The sequence below is a fragment of the Nycticebus coucang genome, chromosome 7 (assembly GCF_027406575.1).
Source record: "Nycticebus coucang isolate mNycCou1 chromosome 7, mNycCou1.pri, whole genome shotgun sequence".
Lineage (NCBI taxonomy): Eukaryota > Metazoa > Chordata > Mammalia > Primates > Lorisidae > Nycticebus > Nycticebus coucang.
The window spans coordinates 38,743,879-38,763,058 of NC_069786.1; the positions used below are offsets into that span (position 1 = coordinate 38,743,879).

The window sequence follows — 19,180 nt, forward strand, 5'->3', positions numbered from 1 at the left end:
GGACTGGAAAAATTCAAATTTCCCTGATTCTGACCAATGTACAGAAGGAAAAAGGACTAAGCCAGCAGTCAGGATCCCTGGGTTTAGCCCAACCCTACCCATTCAATTTCTTCACTTAGTAAAGAAAAATTTCATCAATCCTACTTCCAAACTGTGGTGATGGTAGAATGAAACAGAATACATAATAAATATAAATAACTACATTTGTGAAACATTATAACTATAAATACACATACACAGACCTTTACAAATATAATTATCATTAATCATTATTGTATAATACAGATGGTTATTCTAATGAATCCATACACTATCTTCATATTTAACAGATTTTTTTTATTTCGGTAGATTTTGGGGGCACAAGTGGTTTTTCGTTATATTGATGTATTGGATAAGTGGCTTTTAGTGTATCCATCACCTAAATATGTACAGTGCATCCAATAGGTAATTTTTTATCCCATGCCCTCCCCCTTTCCTGAGCTTCCCCTGTCCATTAAGTCACTCTCTTGACAGATTTTTTTTTTATTTATAGTACACTTTATTATTTCAATTATTCTCTACATTTTAATGGACATACTTGGTTGTGAATGTCAGTACAGTTAAACCGTGATTATCCAGTTAGGAATTCTACCTTATTAGACAGTTTATCCAAGAAAAGAAAATAGCAGCTAAATCTAAATAAAATATATTTCTTAAACACTCTTTTAAAGATCTGGTAGGAAACAGGTTTAAGTTTATTTATGACTACTACTATTACTTATATTTCCTTTAGCAGAGTTCACTTTCCCTAAGTAATGACCACAAGTACTCAATATTTTCTCTTCTTGTATGTCTAAAATCACTCTCCCGCAATTACATAACATTAAACTTTTTTCCTGATAGAACAAAACTACTCAAATGTACTTCTTTTTTCCAAAGGACAATGAAACCTTTAAACCAGACTTTCATAGGGAAGCAGTACATTTCTTTTTTCTTTTTCCTTATTTTTCTTTTGTCTCTTTTTTTCTTTTTTGGTAAAGACAGAGTCTCACTTTATTGCCCTCAGTAGAGTGCCGTGGCGTCACACTGCTCACAGCAACCTCCAACTCCTGGGTTTACTCAATTCTCTTGCCTCAGCCTCCTGAGTAGCTGGGACTACAGGCACCCGCCACAACACTGGGCTATTTTTTTGTTGCAGTTTGGCCAGGGCCGGGTTTGAACCCGCCACCCTCGGTATATGGGGCCGGCACCCTACCCGCTTGAGCCACAGGTGCCACCCAGGAGGCAGTACATTTTTAAGCAGAAGTTTGGTCTATTCCAGAAATAAAGTTACTCCATGGAAACAGCTGTTAGATGAAATCATGTCATAAAACATGACAGTAGTCACAAGCATTTGAAGAGAACTTGAAGTGTGACCCTATTTGCTCACACTCTAGAAATAAACATATAATGCATGCTGCTTTCTTAATCACTACAATCTAAATATTGAACAGCTTAGCTTCCGATATTATTTTACCAGCCTACAGAAGGAACCAGACTAGCCATTTGAGGACTCATCAGTTTGAGAATTATCCATTTCAGAGGACTGGGTCTCTCAAAGAACAGTCTTAAACCCAAATGTGAATCTGAAGTAAAGAAATTTTGCCTCCCATTAAGTTTCCTACATAAAGACTGAGAAATCACCTGTAAAAAATTTAAGTATTTCAGAGTAGACAATAACGTAAATGCTTACATTTAACCTAAGTCTCAAGGTAGTGATTAAGCTGGATAACATTTCAGTACCTTCTTCTGCAGGGCTCTTTCCCAGAATGTCTCCAGCTCCACCCCTGTCATGGCTTTTCTTTCAGTCTGCGATTTATCCCCCTCCTCTAAGAAACCACAATGAGCAAGTCAGGCAATAACTTTAGAAAAGGAAAATGATACAAACTATTCCACTATCTTTGCCTCAACCTGAATCTCTGGCTTAAAAATCTCTGTTAACAATCAATAACTCTTAACTGAAAGAGAAGTTAAAAAATAAAAAAATAATAAAAAAACAACTTTCAAGCCCCTGTATACCCCTCTCTGATCTTTTTCCCTCCCAGTTTCCCAGAGGTCATCACTTTCCTATCATTTGCAGTGTCTATCATTTCTACCACGGACTATTCAAACATCATCCACAGATGATTGATTTTATAGAATTAAGCTCTGTAAACCCACAGGCTGTTTCTGATATTGTCTTCTATGTAGCAACTAGTAATGTAATCAGAGTACTGTAATCATTTAATTGCTACAAATAACTCCGAAGAAAAATTAATATTCAGTAAAATTAATTAAACAGACCACATGTTGTCACAACAGGAGAAAAGAAACAAATGTCTTCCCCATCTATGAAACTCAAGTTAGGTGTCTACTATGTAAAGTTAATTCAAAAATTCAAATTGTTGAAAATGTGGGTTTTAATTTAAAAAACTGAATAAAATTTAAAATACTAAACAAAATTCAGGTTTGGAAAAATACATCTTTCATCCCAACAATTCCCTATAAACTCAACAATTATAACTTATTCTGATTTTTGTTCATGACATTCGATGTTATTTTTCTATATTCCCTAGGCAGCAACAAATAACACTATGCAGGAGGACTGATGTAATTAAATGCCAAAAAAGACACACCAGTACTCTCACACTCCATACTCCCCTCTGTGGCTCTTCATAACCCATATGTTGCCAATAAAACTGTTTGAATCATACCTGTGAGACAGTTTTACTGACAGTATCAGGCTTCTTCGTTCTTTACAAACCAAACTATACCAGGACTGTTACAAATGAAAATTTTAAGACTGAGGTGAATGGAAATCGACATTATATGTTTTTATGTGTGTGTATACAGACACAGATATATTTTGTGCCCATGTCAGCTATAAAGGCACATAGAAGGTTCTGATATCTAACAACAGTGTGAAATTCAAAAAATAGTAATCCTTTTATATTATTAATATAATCAATGCAAAGATCTAAGTGGTAGAAAATGACAAAATTTTTAGTAATAATTATAAAAAGTTATTAAAAGGAAGGGAAAAGTATGGAACACTACAGCAACAATTAGAAATTTACACACCTACTAAATTATAAATAATCTAGTAATTTATGTACTTGGCTTTCTACTTCAGGAAGCTTAAACACTTTCATCATATGTATAGTCAAATTTGCCATTTGTAGTATTTTCTTATAAAACAAGAATGCTGAAATTAAATGATTAACAAAAAGCTAAAAAGCAAAACAAAACAAAGAAGGCCTATAAGTACTGATCTAGGAAAATGTTCAATTAGATGAAGACAAATGCATTCTCAATTTTTTCTAGAAAACTTCTGCCAGGGACCCCTCCATAAGATGTTTCAACATGACCTCATTAGTTAATTTTTCATAGGATAGTCTGACCATTATCCCAGGGCTCAAAAAACCAATCAACACCACCAGGCAGGGGAGAGACAAGAGCTCAAGAGGAGAAGCCTGGAGGAGTACATTGAAGGATTGGTCTTCTAGAGAGTAAATTCATGATCAAGTCTACAACACCTACCAATGCTAAAACATAATAGTTGTGCCTCCAGGGATAAACTTTAACAACGACATAAATGACAACATACCCATTTACCAGAAGAGGAATTACTGCCTTTGAAATCCAGAATGCTAGAGTCGGCAGGAATTTGATGGTCACTTTGTGACTCTCATCAAACACAAGAGGCTCAGTTAAAACTCTTGTTAGGCAGGTGACAGCCCAGTGTTATACTGTGGTATAACAAGAATTACGTATTTGGCCTGTGACTGTGGTTTCTGATGTAGAGTTCCTAAGCCCTTGAAAACTTCCTAAGCAACTGGGGTACGAGGAGAATCTTTTGTTCTACTTGACCTTTTTCCCAACACAGTTTCTAACACCTTTGTATTTATTTTCCTAAGTGACAGAACAATTTCACATAACTACTAAATCCCTTGGAATCTCTTGGATGACAGGAGCAACTTTTGTTTCTCAGGAGGTGACTTTTGGGCTCCTGGATAACCTCAGGATGGAGGATGGTTGCTAGCACAACCACCATGTGATTAGAGGATTGGAAATTTCTTTCAGTCTCCCTCCTTCCCAGACCTTCTGGGATGGGAGAGAATCTGAAGGTTGATTAAGCTAATCACCAATGAGCAAGGGCGTAATCAATCATGACTATATAATGAAGCCTCTATAAAAACCCAAAAGGATGGGGTTCAGGTCAGAGATCATCTGTAGCTAACGAACTGTGTGGAGATGCTGGGAGGGCAACACTCAAGAGAAGGCACAGAAGCTCTGTATCTCCTTACTTTGTTTGCCCTATGCCTCTCTTATCTCTGGGGGATCATCTGTATACTTAATAATATCATTTATAATAAACCAGTAAACATAAGCCAGAGTTCTCTTGAGTTCTGTGAGCCATCCTAGCAAATTAATTGAACCGAAGGAGAGGGCCATGGGACTCCTAATTTATAGCCAATCAGAAGCACAGATCCTAACTGGTGGAACTGAACCCTTAAGCTGTGAAATCTGAGGCTATCTCTGGGCAGATAAGGTCAAATTTGAATTAAGTAATAGAACATTCAATTGGTGAATGTCCACTGGAAAATCTGGTATCAAAAGTTGTGTTAAATGGTTGTGTGAGAACAAGAAAAAAGCGTTTTGTTTTTTCCTTTACAGCCAGTTTCTTTAGGAAAACTCACCATGAAAAGGAGCTAAAAATTTAACCTTTGGCCCATTCCTTTAGGCCTTGCTTGAATATTAGAGTGCTATTTCAGCCTAAGCCTTTCTGTTGTCAATGACATTGCCCTGCCTACTTAGACTTAAAATCAGTCCTCTTCCATCAGATTTAGACTTTGACTTTGTCCACTGGACTGAGTCAAAGTAATTGTAATTATATGTAATTATATCCCTGGTCTGTTACCAGCTCAGGTCAGTTACCAGTTATGGCTGCCCCTGGTCCACCCTCATCTATGAAACAGCACTAACGAACGGAGTCGCTAACGGCCAGGAGAGAATATGCCCAAGTTTTATTGTGATTACTGCGATACCTATCTCACCCATGACTCTCCATCTGTGAGGAAGACACACTGCAGTGGGAGAAAGCACAAAGAGAATGTGAAAGACTATTATCAGAAATGGATGGAAGAGCAGGCCCAGAGCCTGATTGACAAAACAACGGCTGCATTTCAACAAGGAAAAATACCTCCTACTCCATTCTCGGCTCCTCCTCCTGCAGGGGCAATGATTCCACCTCCCCCCAGTCTTCCAGGTCCTCCTTGTCCTGGTATGATGCCAGCACCGCATATGGGGGCCCCTCCCATGATGCCAATGATGGGTCCTCCTCCTCCTGGGATGATGCCAGTGGGACCTGCTCCTGGAATGAGGCCACCCATGGGAGGTCACATGCCAATGATGCCTGGACCCCCCCAATGATGAGACCTCCTGCTCGTCCCATGATGGTGCCCACTCGTCCTGGAATGACTCGACCAGACAGATAAGGATAGAGGGGAGTTTTCTTTATGTCAGTTTTATATTACTTGTTCTGCTTCACCAAGAGATCGTGGTGCTTTGACGCTGGGTGTTTTCTTAATAGCATGATAAGGAAAACCTGCTCTCCCTTCCTACCAAAGAGAGAGTAAGAATAGTTTTGAAGGGAAAAAGTGGAACCAGAAAAAGGGGCAGTTTTCATTTGTATTGTGAAATGTGAAAATAAAATTGTTAACTATTTTAGTTAAAAAAAAAAAAAAGAAAGAAAGAAAGAAACAGCACTAACATCACCTCTCCCAGCTTTCTCTACAGGTTAAATATTGAAGAAACCCATCCTGGGCTCAGATATCTTTTCTGACTCACCTATCTGTCCTAGCCTTTGGCTGGCTGTTATTAACATTCCACAGGGACGTAACACCATCTGAAATTCTGAATAACTACAGACATTCCCCTCTGAAAAAGGCCCCAAAGCAAATACAAGATGTCCCAAAAGTCCCCACTAAAGTCACCATAAATGGGAAATTGTAGCTAAATATACCCTTATTTACAAAATATTCATTACAAAATTTTGTAAAATATTTTGTATCTGTTAGCCACCTCTTTACAAAATAGAAAATAACCTTCAAATTAGACACTATATTTTACATACAACTTTATTATTATCCCAACATCACCCCAGCTCTACCCCCACCATAAATGTATTCAAAGTAATATAATTTACATGAAAAATGTTTGCATGGCTTTAGGTTTTAAGACATCATTTCAACAAGAAGATATACTTTTCTTGTGATTAGCAAAAATAAGCAAACATGGTAGCCTAATAAGAACGTTACATCCATATATCCTATTGCAAAACCATAAAACATTTGAAAAGTCAAATTTATTCAATGTAGGCTATATAAACACAAGATCCATACAGAGTTTTATAATACTTTAAAAACGACTTTATACACAAAATCTTTTTTTCTTTAATGTAGAACTTATCTCCTATCAACAATGCTGGCTGACATTTTCACTTTCCCCTCCTGAAACTACCATCACTTTTATTTTTATTTCCTTTTATTAAGTCATATACACATACATCATGAATACATTTATGCATCTGTGGGGTACAGTGTGTTGATTTTTAATACAATTTGGTATAGCTTTCACTTCATTTACTTAATTATTACATTAAGACGTTTATGTTCTATACTTGATAGATTTGACTTGTACCCTTGCGATATGCTCCACAGGTGTGGTCCCACCGTCTACCCTCCCTCTATCAAAACGCCCCCCTCCCCTCCCTTCCCCCTCTACTTCTCTCCTTCATCCTAAGCTATATTTGTGATCTATCTTTCATAAGAAAGTGTGAGTAATTATAAATTGGTTTCACAGAAGTACTGAGTACATTGAATACTTTTTCTTCCATTCTTGAGATACTTTACTAAGAATATGTTCCAGCTCCACCCATGCAAACATAAAAGAGGTAAAGTCTCCATTTTTTTTAATGCTGCATAGTATTCCATGGTGTACATATACCACAATTTATTAATCCATTCATGGGTCGATGGCACTTGGGCTTCTTCCATGACTTGGCAATTATGAATTGAGCTGCAATGAACAATCTGGTAGAAATGTCTTTGTTGCAAAGAGTAGCCCACATCACAAAATCCAAAAACTACAGATGTTGGCATGGATGTGGAGAATAAGGGAACACTTCTGAACTGCTGGTGGGAATGCAAGCTAATACGTTCCTTTTGGAAAGAAGTTTGGAGAACACTCAGGGATCTAAAAGTAGACCTGCCATTTGATCCTGCAATTCCTCTACTAGGTGTATATCCAAAAGACCAAAAACATCATCACTTTTAAAAGGAAAAAGATGTTAAATCAGTATGTTCCCCCAGCTTCTTCCTTTCAAAAGCTATGGCAGATATTACAGATTTGTTCTTATCATTCACTCAACCCCATACCAGCATGTCACAGAATGCAACAGCAGCTAGAAAGCTAATGGGTACTTTTGCTGGACTCCCTTGCGACTTTGGATCTGCAGCCCTAGGTGTGCCAAGCAGAAACACTCCAAAGAGAAAGGAAACAAAGAAAAGTAACAATTCAAGCCCAGGCAGGTCCAGCAATGGTAATGGGCAAGGTGATGATTCTTCTGGGGCCAGCAGCAAAAGTTGAAAGTCCTCCTTCAGCAGCTTCCAAACTTGAGCAAACAGTACAGTTCTAAGAACAGAGACAGCTACAACTCTCTTAGTAAGCCAGATGAAAAACGTGTCCAGAAGCTAATTCCTAATTCAGCCTACAGTCTATCCCTTTTGTTCCTTCAAAGATTTTGTAAACTATTACACCCTAATAAATCCCCTTCTGCTTAAACCAGTTTTAACACTCTGTTACCTGCTACTAACAGTCTTTTCTAACATACAGGCCAAGAAAACACAACATATAAATTTTCTAGTACTGTACCAAAATCAAGGCTTAAAATTATAGCTGTGGTTGTACAACAATGTGAATACACATAATGCCACTGAAATATAGACTTTAAAATATAGAAATCTAGGGCGGCGCCTGTGGCTCAGCGGGTAGGGCGCCGGCCCCATATGCCGAGGGTGGCGGGTTCAAGTCCAGCCCCGGCCAAACTGCAACAAAAAAAAAAATAGCCGGGCGTTGTGGCAGGCGCCTGTAGTCCCAGCTGCTCGGGAGGCTGAGGCAAGAGAATCACGTAAGCCCAAGGATTTGGAGGTTGCTGTGAGCTGTGTGAAGCCACGGCACTCTACCGAGGGCGATAAAGTGAGACTCTGTCTCTACAAAAAAAAAAATATATAGAAATCTATATTTCTATAATCTATAAAAATCTATAAATACAAGCCTAGTAATCATGAACCCCTACATCTAATTTTGTTAACTTAATCCATTTCCAATGGTAAAGACATTTAACCTCTTGATCTGGTTTCATGGTCTCCAAGCATAAAAAGTGAGAAAAAACTCAACATATGTTAGAGATAAGTCAGACATTAAAACTCTATAGTATGTAAAGGAAAGGAGAAATAAGGTAGTGATTATATTTAAAAAGTTATAAAAATATGTCTATTACAAGCCAAATATTTTACATACATTCTCATATAATCCCCACAATAACCCTTAAAAGTAGGTGTTATCCTTTCTTTTAATGGATGAAGAAATGGAAGAAGAAAATCTCAGCAACTTGTCCAAGGTACAAAGCTGGCGACTGCTGGAGGGATGACGGCTCAAGATCTATCTGCCTCTAAAGCCCTGGTTCTTCTTGCACCATACTTCTCTTACTGAGCACCACAGCCACAGTGTTGAGCAGGCAAGGACTAAATACATTATCCACTCTGATGGAGTCCTCTCAGAATCAGAAGGCAATTCCTGAAAACTGTCACCGAGGCCATTAATATAGTATGTCCTGTAGAAACAAGTGTGATGTTCAAATACAGAAATAACTGGATGATGATTATGATAATCGCATCCAGCTACCATTTACTGAGTGCCCATTATGTTTAAAGTGTTTTATATACATTACTTTATTTAATCCCCCGAACATCCCAGTAAGGAATGCACAGTAGGTATTGCCTTCCCTTTACAATAGAAGAAAATGAGAGGCAAAGAGATAAAGGACCTTGCCAAAAATTATAGCACAAGTCAAGTTCAGTGCCAGAATTTGAACCCAAGTCTCTGAGACCCAAGCATGTGGGTGGGGTTCACATCTTATACATATTTCCTGTTATCCTACACAAGGCCAAACAAAGGCTTGTACAGGCAAATATTCAAGAAATTACTGATATTACTTTGAAACTGGGGGAACCAGAAAGGTAACATAATTTCAGTCCAGTGCTGACATGGAGGGAAAAGACATGAAGGTCAACGTATATTTTCCAGGAAGAGTGAAAGGATCAGACCCCTACCCTTCCTCACACTCTTCACCTTACTCCATCCTGACTTCATCTCCCTACTACAAGGAAAAGAAGAGCGACAGACAAGTGCTATGACTTGCTTTATCAACCTTCCTACACTGTCAGAAATTATACATCATTTTGTCCTTAAAGAACTAATGCTGTAGAATAGCCCTTCGGATACCTGCTTCAGATCTCCTGGAAGTTTTGTTAAAACATATTACTAAGACCCCATTCTCAGAAATTCTGATTCAGCAGGTTTGGGATAAAGTCTGAGAATCTGCAAATCTAACAAGTTCCTTGGATATTAACACTGGACCACACTAGTTTTCATTATTATCATCCTAAAACCTCTTGAATTTTGGTGAACTTCGTCTGCCAAATTCAGTCACCAAACAGTAGCTAGTAACAATTAGGAAGATGGTTTTTACCTCCTCTTTGGTATACAGCATGGCTTTTGAATGGAGATAAAATTAGAAACAAGCCAGAAAATAGCCAAAGTGTTGGCTGAGTTGTGTCTAGGGATGAGAGTACATAGTCTGTATCCAGATAATCACTGAGTCTTCGATGTGTCAAGGAGACATTTACAATTATTAGCAACAAAGTTATATGCATTTGCTAGAAGTTGTGGGCTAGGGCCACCCATTTCTTTAGAGGAAAGGGCATAAAATTTTTTAAAATTACTAAGTAAATTAATCAACAATAAAAGAGCAAATAATCCCATCTATAACTGGACAAGAGATATGAACAGAATCTTCTCTGATGAAGACAAATAGCTAACAAACATTTGAAAAAATGCTCATCAGAGAAATGCAAATCAAAACCCCCCTGAGATACCACCTAACCCCAAGGAGAACAGCCCACATTACAAGTCTCAAAGCTACAGATGCTGGTGTGAATGTGGAGAGAAAGGAACACTTTTGCACTGCTGGTGGGACAGCAAACTAATACAACCTTTTAGAAGCAAGTATGGAGACTCCTCAAAGAACTCAAATTAGACCTCCCATTTGATCCTGCAATTCTATTACTGGGCATCTACACAGAAGGAAAAAAAATCATTTTATCATAAGGACATCTGCACTAGACTGCTTATCGCAGCTCGATTTACTATCGCCAAAATGTGGAAATGCCTAAATGTCCAAAAACCCAGGAATGGATTAACAAACTATGGTATATGTATACCATGGAAACTATTCAGCCATTAAAAAGATGGAGACTTTACATCTTTCGTATTAACCTAGATTGCGTCGGAACACAGTCTTCTTAGTAAAGTATCACAAGAATGGAGAAGCAAGAATCCAATGTACTCGATTCTAATATGAAACCAGTAGATGATCTATTACCCACGTAAGAGAAAAACTCAAATCAATTCAAGGTAAGGGGCAGGAGTATGAGAGAGGGGAAAGGGGAAGGAGGGGAGGGTAATGGGTGTGCTCCCACTTAATGGACACAATGTTAGGGTGTATGGCATGCCTCTTTGGGGAGGGACACAATTATAAGAGGAACAAATGCAAACACTGTAACCTAATTCTTCAATTAACCTGATACAATAAAAAATATTAAAATATAATAAATTTTTAAAAATTAAAAAGTATGTAACTAACATGTAGAAACTCAGTACAACGAGAAAATGTTATCCTACGCTGGTATTTATTAATTTGATAATAAATGGGCATGATTTTTAGTAAAATACATTAATAGATATAGTAGAACCTCCATAGTTGACCACTACCTCCTTTCATTGACCCACCTCCTCAAGTTGACCTAATTTTCATAGACCAGACATGCACCACATGTATGTATCAGTACAGCAGGCCTACTGCCTTATGTTGACCCCTCCATATGTGGACCAGTTTGTCACACTCTCTTGGATGGTCAACCTACAGAGGTTCTACTATATTTCCCAAGTGAACATTACTACTCTTAGCAGCACAAAAAGTTAACAGCAATGGGAATTCAGTATATTCCCAGATGATAATAATGAGTACAAAAGGTTAAGAAAACCCAAGACAGCAATACCTAATGAGGAGTCACTGTTTTGTTTTACTTACTAACAGAGAAAGAAACTTATTCAGTATCATTATGATAGACCCACCCATATATTAAAATAGTAGCTTGTGTTGTTAACTCAAAACATGGTTATAAACCACACATGCTGGGCCACATAGAAAATCCAGTCTCCTAAAGCAAAAACACTACCATTTAAAATTATATGCTAGCTAAATTAACAGCTTACAGAGTACAGCCTTCCATTAAACAAAAGGCAGTACATATTTTGGTTTTGTTTTGTTTGTTTTAATTCAATTGCCATCAGGTCACTTGAAGTCTACCATGATACCATATCAAAATAAATAAAAACAGAAAAAGTAGCCATAGGGCGGCGCCTGTGGCTCAGTGAGTAGGGCGCCGGCCCCATATGCCGAGGGTGGTGGGTTCAAACCCAGCCCCGGCCAAACTACAACAAAAAAATAGTAGGGCATTGTGGCGGGTGCCTGTAGTCCCAGCTGCTCGGGAGGCTGAGGCAAGAGAATCACATAAGCCCAAGAGTTAGAGGTTGCTGTGAGCAGTGTGACGCCACAGCACTCTACCCGAGGGCGGTACAGTGAGACTCTGTCTCTACCAAAAAAACAAAGAAAAAGAAAAAGTAGCCATAAACTAATAAATTTGCCATTAAAATTTGTAATTTCTTCACAAAAGACAACCTCATAAACAAACTGAAAAAAGTCTACGAACTGGAAAAATATTTCTCCCACACATAACCAGCAACAGTGTAATAGTAGATGTTAGAGAAAAAAGTCTACAAGTCAATAAGAAAAACACAAACAACCTAAAAGAAAAATAGGCAAAAAATATGAACACATAATTCACAGAGGAGATAACTTTAAATGATCAATAAATACATAGAGAGATGTTCAATGACAACAAAGAGCAGAAAATGCATATTAAAATTACCCTATGAGATTCACACCTATCGAAATTTTTTTTTTTTAAGTCTAACAATATCAATGATGCCTGGGAGTTAGGGAAACAAGAATTCTCTTACACATCCAGAGAAGTAAAAAATTCTCTTCTCTTCCAAATTATTGAGTAATTCAGTAATAGCTACTAAAACTAAAGATTCTATTCACTACATCTACCCATTACATATCAGAGCTAAAGTAACTCACAAGGTGCACAAAATACTTATACAAGAATATTCATAGCAGCATTGTTTGTTATAGCAGGAAAAAAATGAAAAATAATCTAAATCCCCAGCAACAGCACAAAAATGAGGTATAATCATACAACTGAATATACTCTAGCCCTGAAAATCACTGAATGACCACAGTTGTGTAATGGGCTCAACGGTGTCCCCACCGAATTCCTATGTTGAAATCCTAACCTCCAGTACCTTAGAATGTAACTATATTTCCAGGCTTCTAGTCATAGCTTGGTCTCTCTGGTGACAAGCCCCATTCAGGAGCCCACCAAGAGTTAGCTGCCTTATTAAAATAACTGAGTTAAAATACAGCCATTAGGGTGGGTCCTAATCCAATTTGACTAGTGTACTTTTAAGAGGAAACCTGGACAACAGAAAGAAACCTGGGATGCTTGTCCACCTACCAAATGGGGACCACGTAAGCAAGAAGGTGAACATCTATCTGCTTGCCCAGGAGAGAAGCCTCAGCAGAAAGTAAACCAGCAAACACCTTCATCTTAGACATCTAGCCTCCAGAACCAGGAGAAAATAAATGTGTTGTTTAAGCCACCTAGTCTGTGATATTTTGTAATGGCAGCCCCAGAAAACTTACACAAGTGGTCTCAATCTTAAACATTCAAGAGAACTACCAGAAGGCTTACTAAAACAAATCATAGAAAAAGTACTATGAGAAAGTTACATTTCTAAAACATAGAAAATCTATTTAAATTACAATAAAGAAATACTAAATATTAGAAAGAAAATATCAATCTAAAAATATGAAATAAAGGCAAATTTTATAAAGAATACTTTCAACCATCAACATAGGCAACTCTTTACATAATGAATAATCATGCTGCTGTTTTCATTTTAGTGGGGATATAAAATGGCAAAACCTTCTGGAAAGCTATTTGATAGCTTTAATCAATCAAGAACCTTAAAAATATTCACATAATTTGATACAGTAATTTTCTTTCTCAGAATATATTCTATGGAAAAGGTCAAAGTAACAAATATTTATGTACAAATATATATTATGCATACATATAATAGAAAAAGTAAAAAATATTAATGAGTTATTTTGATACATCCTCATAATAAATGAAATTTAATGATATTTATGAATTATATAAAATTAAGAAAGGAAAGTCTTGCAATACGATCTTGACTATAGAAAACTGTAAAATTAAAATAAAAAAATCCAAAAGAAAATATATCAAAACATTAACAGTCATATATCAAAACATTAACTTTAAAATTAAACTATATATGTCACTTTTACAATTAAAAAATTAGCACTTTTCACTAAATACAGAACATTTACAACTGAGGTATTAAGGCATTTAATAAAGTACCTTTAGTAAGTGTTAATTATTTCAATAAATCTTGGAAACATTCATTTTAGTAAAAAGTTGATTGATAGCTATGAAGACATAATGTATCTTTCAAAACTGTATACATATTCTTCCAAAACACTTTCCAGGTTTTCTCTTTTTCTAACAGTGAATGCACCTACGGTTTGTTCACATGCACCTATCTTTATACTAGTTTCAAAGAATCTATTCATACATATCCTAAATCAGTTTCTTAATCTATATCATTCTAGACCATTATAAATTATATATCTTGAATCACACGCTTTTTCATTGATCTGCCTAATGATAATCGGTGAAACCCCAAGACCCCCCAGTCAATGAGCTGTTCCCTTTCCATACAATATCTCTATTTCACAAACCATCTCTTTAAGGACAGGATCACCACCTTGACATTGGAGATCAGTGAACTCAAGAGAGGTTAAGTAACCATCCCAAGGTCAAACAGGTAGAAAGTGTCAGAACTCCAATTTGAATGCTGGTGATCCAACTGCAATACTTCAGATCACCCTTTCAATAGAGGTAGCATCACATAAAATGCTGCATTTTGCCATTTTAACTCTGCCCTCTAAGAAGGACAGAGTACCAGAACAAGATACAATTACAAAAAAAATGTAATTGAAGAAGCTGCCTATTAATCATAGGAAAGTATTTCAATCATTACTTACATTAACCTGTTGAACACTTTTACCTCACACAACTGAAATCCATTAATCCAACACTAGAAGTAAGAAAATACAGGTAATCAGGTAAAAGTGTTACACACAGCAAACTGTATTTTTTGAAAATGATCACAGTATCTCCAGCAATATTTCCAGTTCCATGTGCCCATCCAGTGGTTTGCTACTCTCTCATCAACAGACAGAGACAATTCCCCCCTCCCCCAGCTTAAACTGAGCAGGACTTTCAATCAAGGACTGAAATGTTTTAGAAGTAACGCTGTTTAATTTCCAAAAGCAAGGTAAAAATAGGCAATATAACCTCCCCATCCCCCACTCCCACCCGTCCTCCTCCCTCTCTCCTTTCTCTTACCTTTAGAACCTAGCCATCTACTGTGAGGAAGGCTAGGCCACGTGGGAAGGCTATTAGTAGATGTTCTGATCAATATCCAATCACCACACATGACATGAACAAGCCCTCAGATTCTGGCCCTCACCTTTAAGGAACATCAGCGGACACAAGGTGTAGAAGCGTAGCAAAGACCAACTATTCCGAATCAACTCTTAAATGCAGGCTCATGAGCAAAATATATAATGTCATTGTTTAAAGCCACTAAGTTTTGCAGTGGTTTGTAAAGCAGCCAAAAATAACCAAAACAGGTGTCTTGGGCTATACTCATAACAGGTTAAAGAATTCACTGATTATTTTCCAAAAACAACCTGTATAATAATTTTCTGCAATTACTCTCTTTTTGAATTAGCTGAACCACAGTCCACAATCCCTTTGACTTAGGGTTGTTCTCAGGAGATTTGAGCCTCCTGAGCTGCTTGATTCTCATTTTATAGTCACAGCATGCACCTTGTTGAAATAAAGCATTATCTTAACAGTTAATATTAACATCTTTTCAGTGATAAGTTCTAAGAAAGGATACCACGAAACTCCCCTCTAAAAGACAAATTCATGGCACCCGTATTTTGACTTGTATCACCAGACACAGAATATTATAATCAACTACCGGTGCTCCCCAGAGTATAATACCTCCACAAAATATTTTAATGGATAAAGCAAAATTGTGAAGGAAAAAATCCACAGATTTGAGTGGAGAAGAAAACTGATAACACACTACACTGCTGATGTAGTGTACTGACAGGTTTGGCTTTATTTTTTTCTATAGCCTCACCTATACTTTCTACTGAGTTGAAAGTAACAAATTCTCCTTTTTCATGTAAATATAACATGATTTTCCCACAAAGAAAGCATTTCAATGATGAAGTTTGCATGAGGCAACTAAATGCAAATAGAACAGAAACACTGAAATCAGTTTATAGCTTTTGGGAAGGAGTTTTAGGCTGGTAGTAGCAAAGGTCACATTAAAAGTTAGCCAAGGTTAGGTAGTCGCAGAGATTAATGATCAAGTGGTATGATCATAATATGTTCACTGATGATAAAGTACCTCAGGCTGGCAATCAAATAGAAATTCCATGAAAATGAGAAAGAAAAAAAGAAAAACAATTTTATTCTCTGGGTATGGTTTTCATTAAAATAAGAAATGAAGACTAAACAACTCCTTCCTACTAAATCTAGGTCTATCTCAGCTTTAATCTCCCAATAAAATTCTTAGAGTCACACAGGTTAGAAAAGATTATTGTCATTATCAAAGTAAAATTTCTAAACTGTCCTTGATTAACTTTTTGAACATACAGCATGTGTACACTGAGTTATTTGCTAAAATACGTGTTATGTATTACAGATACAAAGTTCATTATCAAAACAATTTATATCCAATCCTTTGATGGATATATTCTTGAAATATATCAACTTCTGTTTAAAAATGAAAATGACTCCAAAAGTTTATCTGTGATCTCCTTTTTGATTGGGAAAAACTGTACCAAAAAAACTAAAAAAAAATAAAGAACAATAGAAACCAAAATGAAGGAAGGCTTAAAGATATTTCTACTTTTTAAATCAAATTTATGGACTCTAGTAAGTTTTTAGGACTTATTTGAATTAATATAAACTAAACAGCTGAAAATACTAAAAACTTTAAAGCATACTGTTTACAGGAGCATGTTTTTGAAACTGATGGGGCAAAATACACTAATCAAATCCAAAAAAAAAAGTGACAAAAGCTAATAGAAGAATTTACAGGAATTCCTACTACAGAGAAATGTATACATTAAAACAGAGGTCATCCATGGCCTACAGACCTCTTTTGTTATTAATCTGAATGTGAATATCTCTGGAATTGGCTATATCCCACCATGCCCTACTGTGTATTCCATGGATATTTCAATGCTCCCTAAAGAATGTGAGGTAGGCCAGCACAGTGGCTCAAGCCTGGAGTCCCAGCACTTTGGGAAGCCAAGGCAGGAGGATCTCTTGAGCCCAGAATTGAAGACCAGCCTGGGCAACAGCAAGACCCCATCTCTATTAAAGCACACAAAAAAATTGAATTAGCTTGGTGTAGGGGTGCATGCCGGTAGTCCCAGCTACTCTGGAGGCTGGGGCAGGAGAATCCCTTGAGCCCATGAATTCAAGGCTGCAGTGAGCTACAACCAGGCCACTGTACTCCAACCTGGACAACAGAGAAACAACCTGTCTCTATTAAAAAACAAAAAATTAAGTTAGTGAAATCGACTTTGGACCTGAAGACTGAGGAAGAGAATATCTACTTTATACGTTACTGTTACTATACCCCAAGCCCTTGGTAGTAATGAATACATTTAAAATATGTTGAATGAACTAAAGGGAGAGATACAGGTAGGAAGAAAGAAAATAGATGCCCTACTATAAACAGAAGGTTAAATTGTATAATAAAATATAATTGTTTCCCAAGATAATAATTTTCGATCAAATTTCCTGACTAACAAGCCAGACCCCTGATATTATTTCCCTATGAAAACCATCTAGAAGGCCAGGCATGGTGGCTTACACCGGTAATCCCAGTACTCTGGGAGACCAAGGCAGGTGGATCACCTGAGCTCACGAGTTTGAGAACAGCCTGAGCTAGAGCGAGAGCCCATCTCTAAAAATAGGCACTGTGGTGGGTGCCTGTAATCCCAGCTACTCAGGAGACTGAGGCAAGAGACTAGCTTAAGCCCAAGAGACTGAGGTTGCTATAAGCTATGAAGCCACAGCACTCTATCAAGGGCAACAAAGGGAGACTCTGTCTCACAAAAAAACAGAAAACCATCTAGAAAATACTGAGCAAAAGCTCAAAATTCCACTGGAACCCCTAAGTATAGAACATAAGGGAGGACGTAAGCACATAACAAATAAGAACAAAAACTACAGCAAAAGAAACAAGAAAATTGAAGTGGTACACTAGAAAAAGCTATTTAACACAAAAAAAAAGCCAGTAATGGAAGAATAGAGAAACTAAAAAGAAATAAGATATAGAATTTAAGTAGCAAAATAGCAGATGTAATCTTACCTTAAGTGATTAAGGTAAGCTTAGCTCAAGTGATTAAAGGATAATAGATTAAAAGACACACATTGGCAGAATAAATAAGAAAACACTGGGTGGTGCCTGTGGCTTAGTGAGTAGGGCACCATATACCGAAGGTTGTGGGTTCAAACCCGGCCCCGGCCAAACTGCAACAAAAAAATAGTTGGGCATTGTGGTGGGCGCCTGTGCTCCCAGCTGCTTAGGCGGCTGAGGCAAGAGAATCGCCTAAGCCCAAGAGGTAGAGGTTGCTGTGAGCTGTTTCACCACAGCACTCTACCAAGGGTGACAAAGTGAGACTCTGTCTCTAAAAAATAAATAAAATAAGAAAACATGATCCAACTTTGTTTTCAAAGACACAAAAGGTTGAAATGAAAATAAAAGAATGGAAAAAATGTATCAAGACAGTAACCAAAAGAGACTTCGGTTGACTATACTAATATCAGACAAAATTGAAATTAAGAAAAAAATTGTAAATAGAAACAAAGAAGGACACTTTATAATAATAAAAAATTCAATCTATCAGGAAGACACAACAATTTTAAACATTTATGACCAATAAAACAGTCCCAAACTACATGAAGTAAAAGCTGACAGAACTGAAGAAGGAATACGTAAGACAATAATAATAAAGATCCAACGTTCAAAATGGACGGAACTAGGAAGAAGACCAAAAAGGAGGCAGAAAAATGACCACTACTATAAACCAACTAGACCTAATAGAGATTGACAGAACAATACATTCAACAACAGTGAACACTGAACACTCTCCAGGACAGACCACATTAGCCAATAAAACAAGCCTCAGTAAATTTAAACGGACTAAAATCATACCAAGTATGTTCTCTAACTAGGATAAATTTGAATTAGAAACCAATGTAGGAAGAAATTTCGGGAATTAATCAAAATGAGGAAATTAAATTACACACTTCTAAATAATCAATGGATAAAAGAAGAGATCAAAAGATCTAGACTTTGTCTAGAATGAAAATGAAAACAAATCATCCCAAAACTTCCAAGATAGAGCTAGAGTGGCACTCACAGGGAAATTTATAGTTACAACTGTCTAAATTAAAAAAGAATACCTTGAACAAATAACCTAAATTTCCCCCTTAAAAAAACAGGAGAAGAAAAAGCAAACTAA

At 36.9% G+C, this 19,180-nt stretch overlaps 2 protein-coding genes across 2 annotated transcripts in view; one reads left to right on the forward strand and one right to left on the reverse strand.

The window, feature by feature from the left end:
• Window positions 1-19,180, reverse strand: part of GTDC1 (glycosyltransferase like domain containing 1) — a 444,137-nt gene that overhangs the window by 359,838 nt on the left and 65,119 nt on the right.
• Window positions 4,990-5,576, forward strand: LOC128589799 (U1 small nuclear ribonucleoprotein C-like). Its single transcript, XM_053596487.1, has one exon. It carries the CDS (start codon window positions 5,014-5,016, stop codon window positions 5,428-5,430), a length of 417 nt encoding a protein of 138 aa, XP_053452462.1. The 5' UTR covers window positions 4,990-5,013; the 3' UTR covers window positions 5,431-5,576.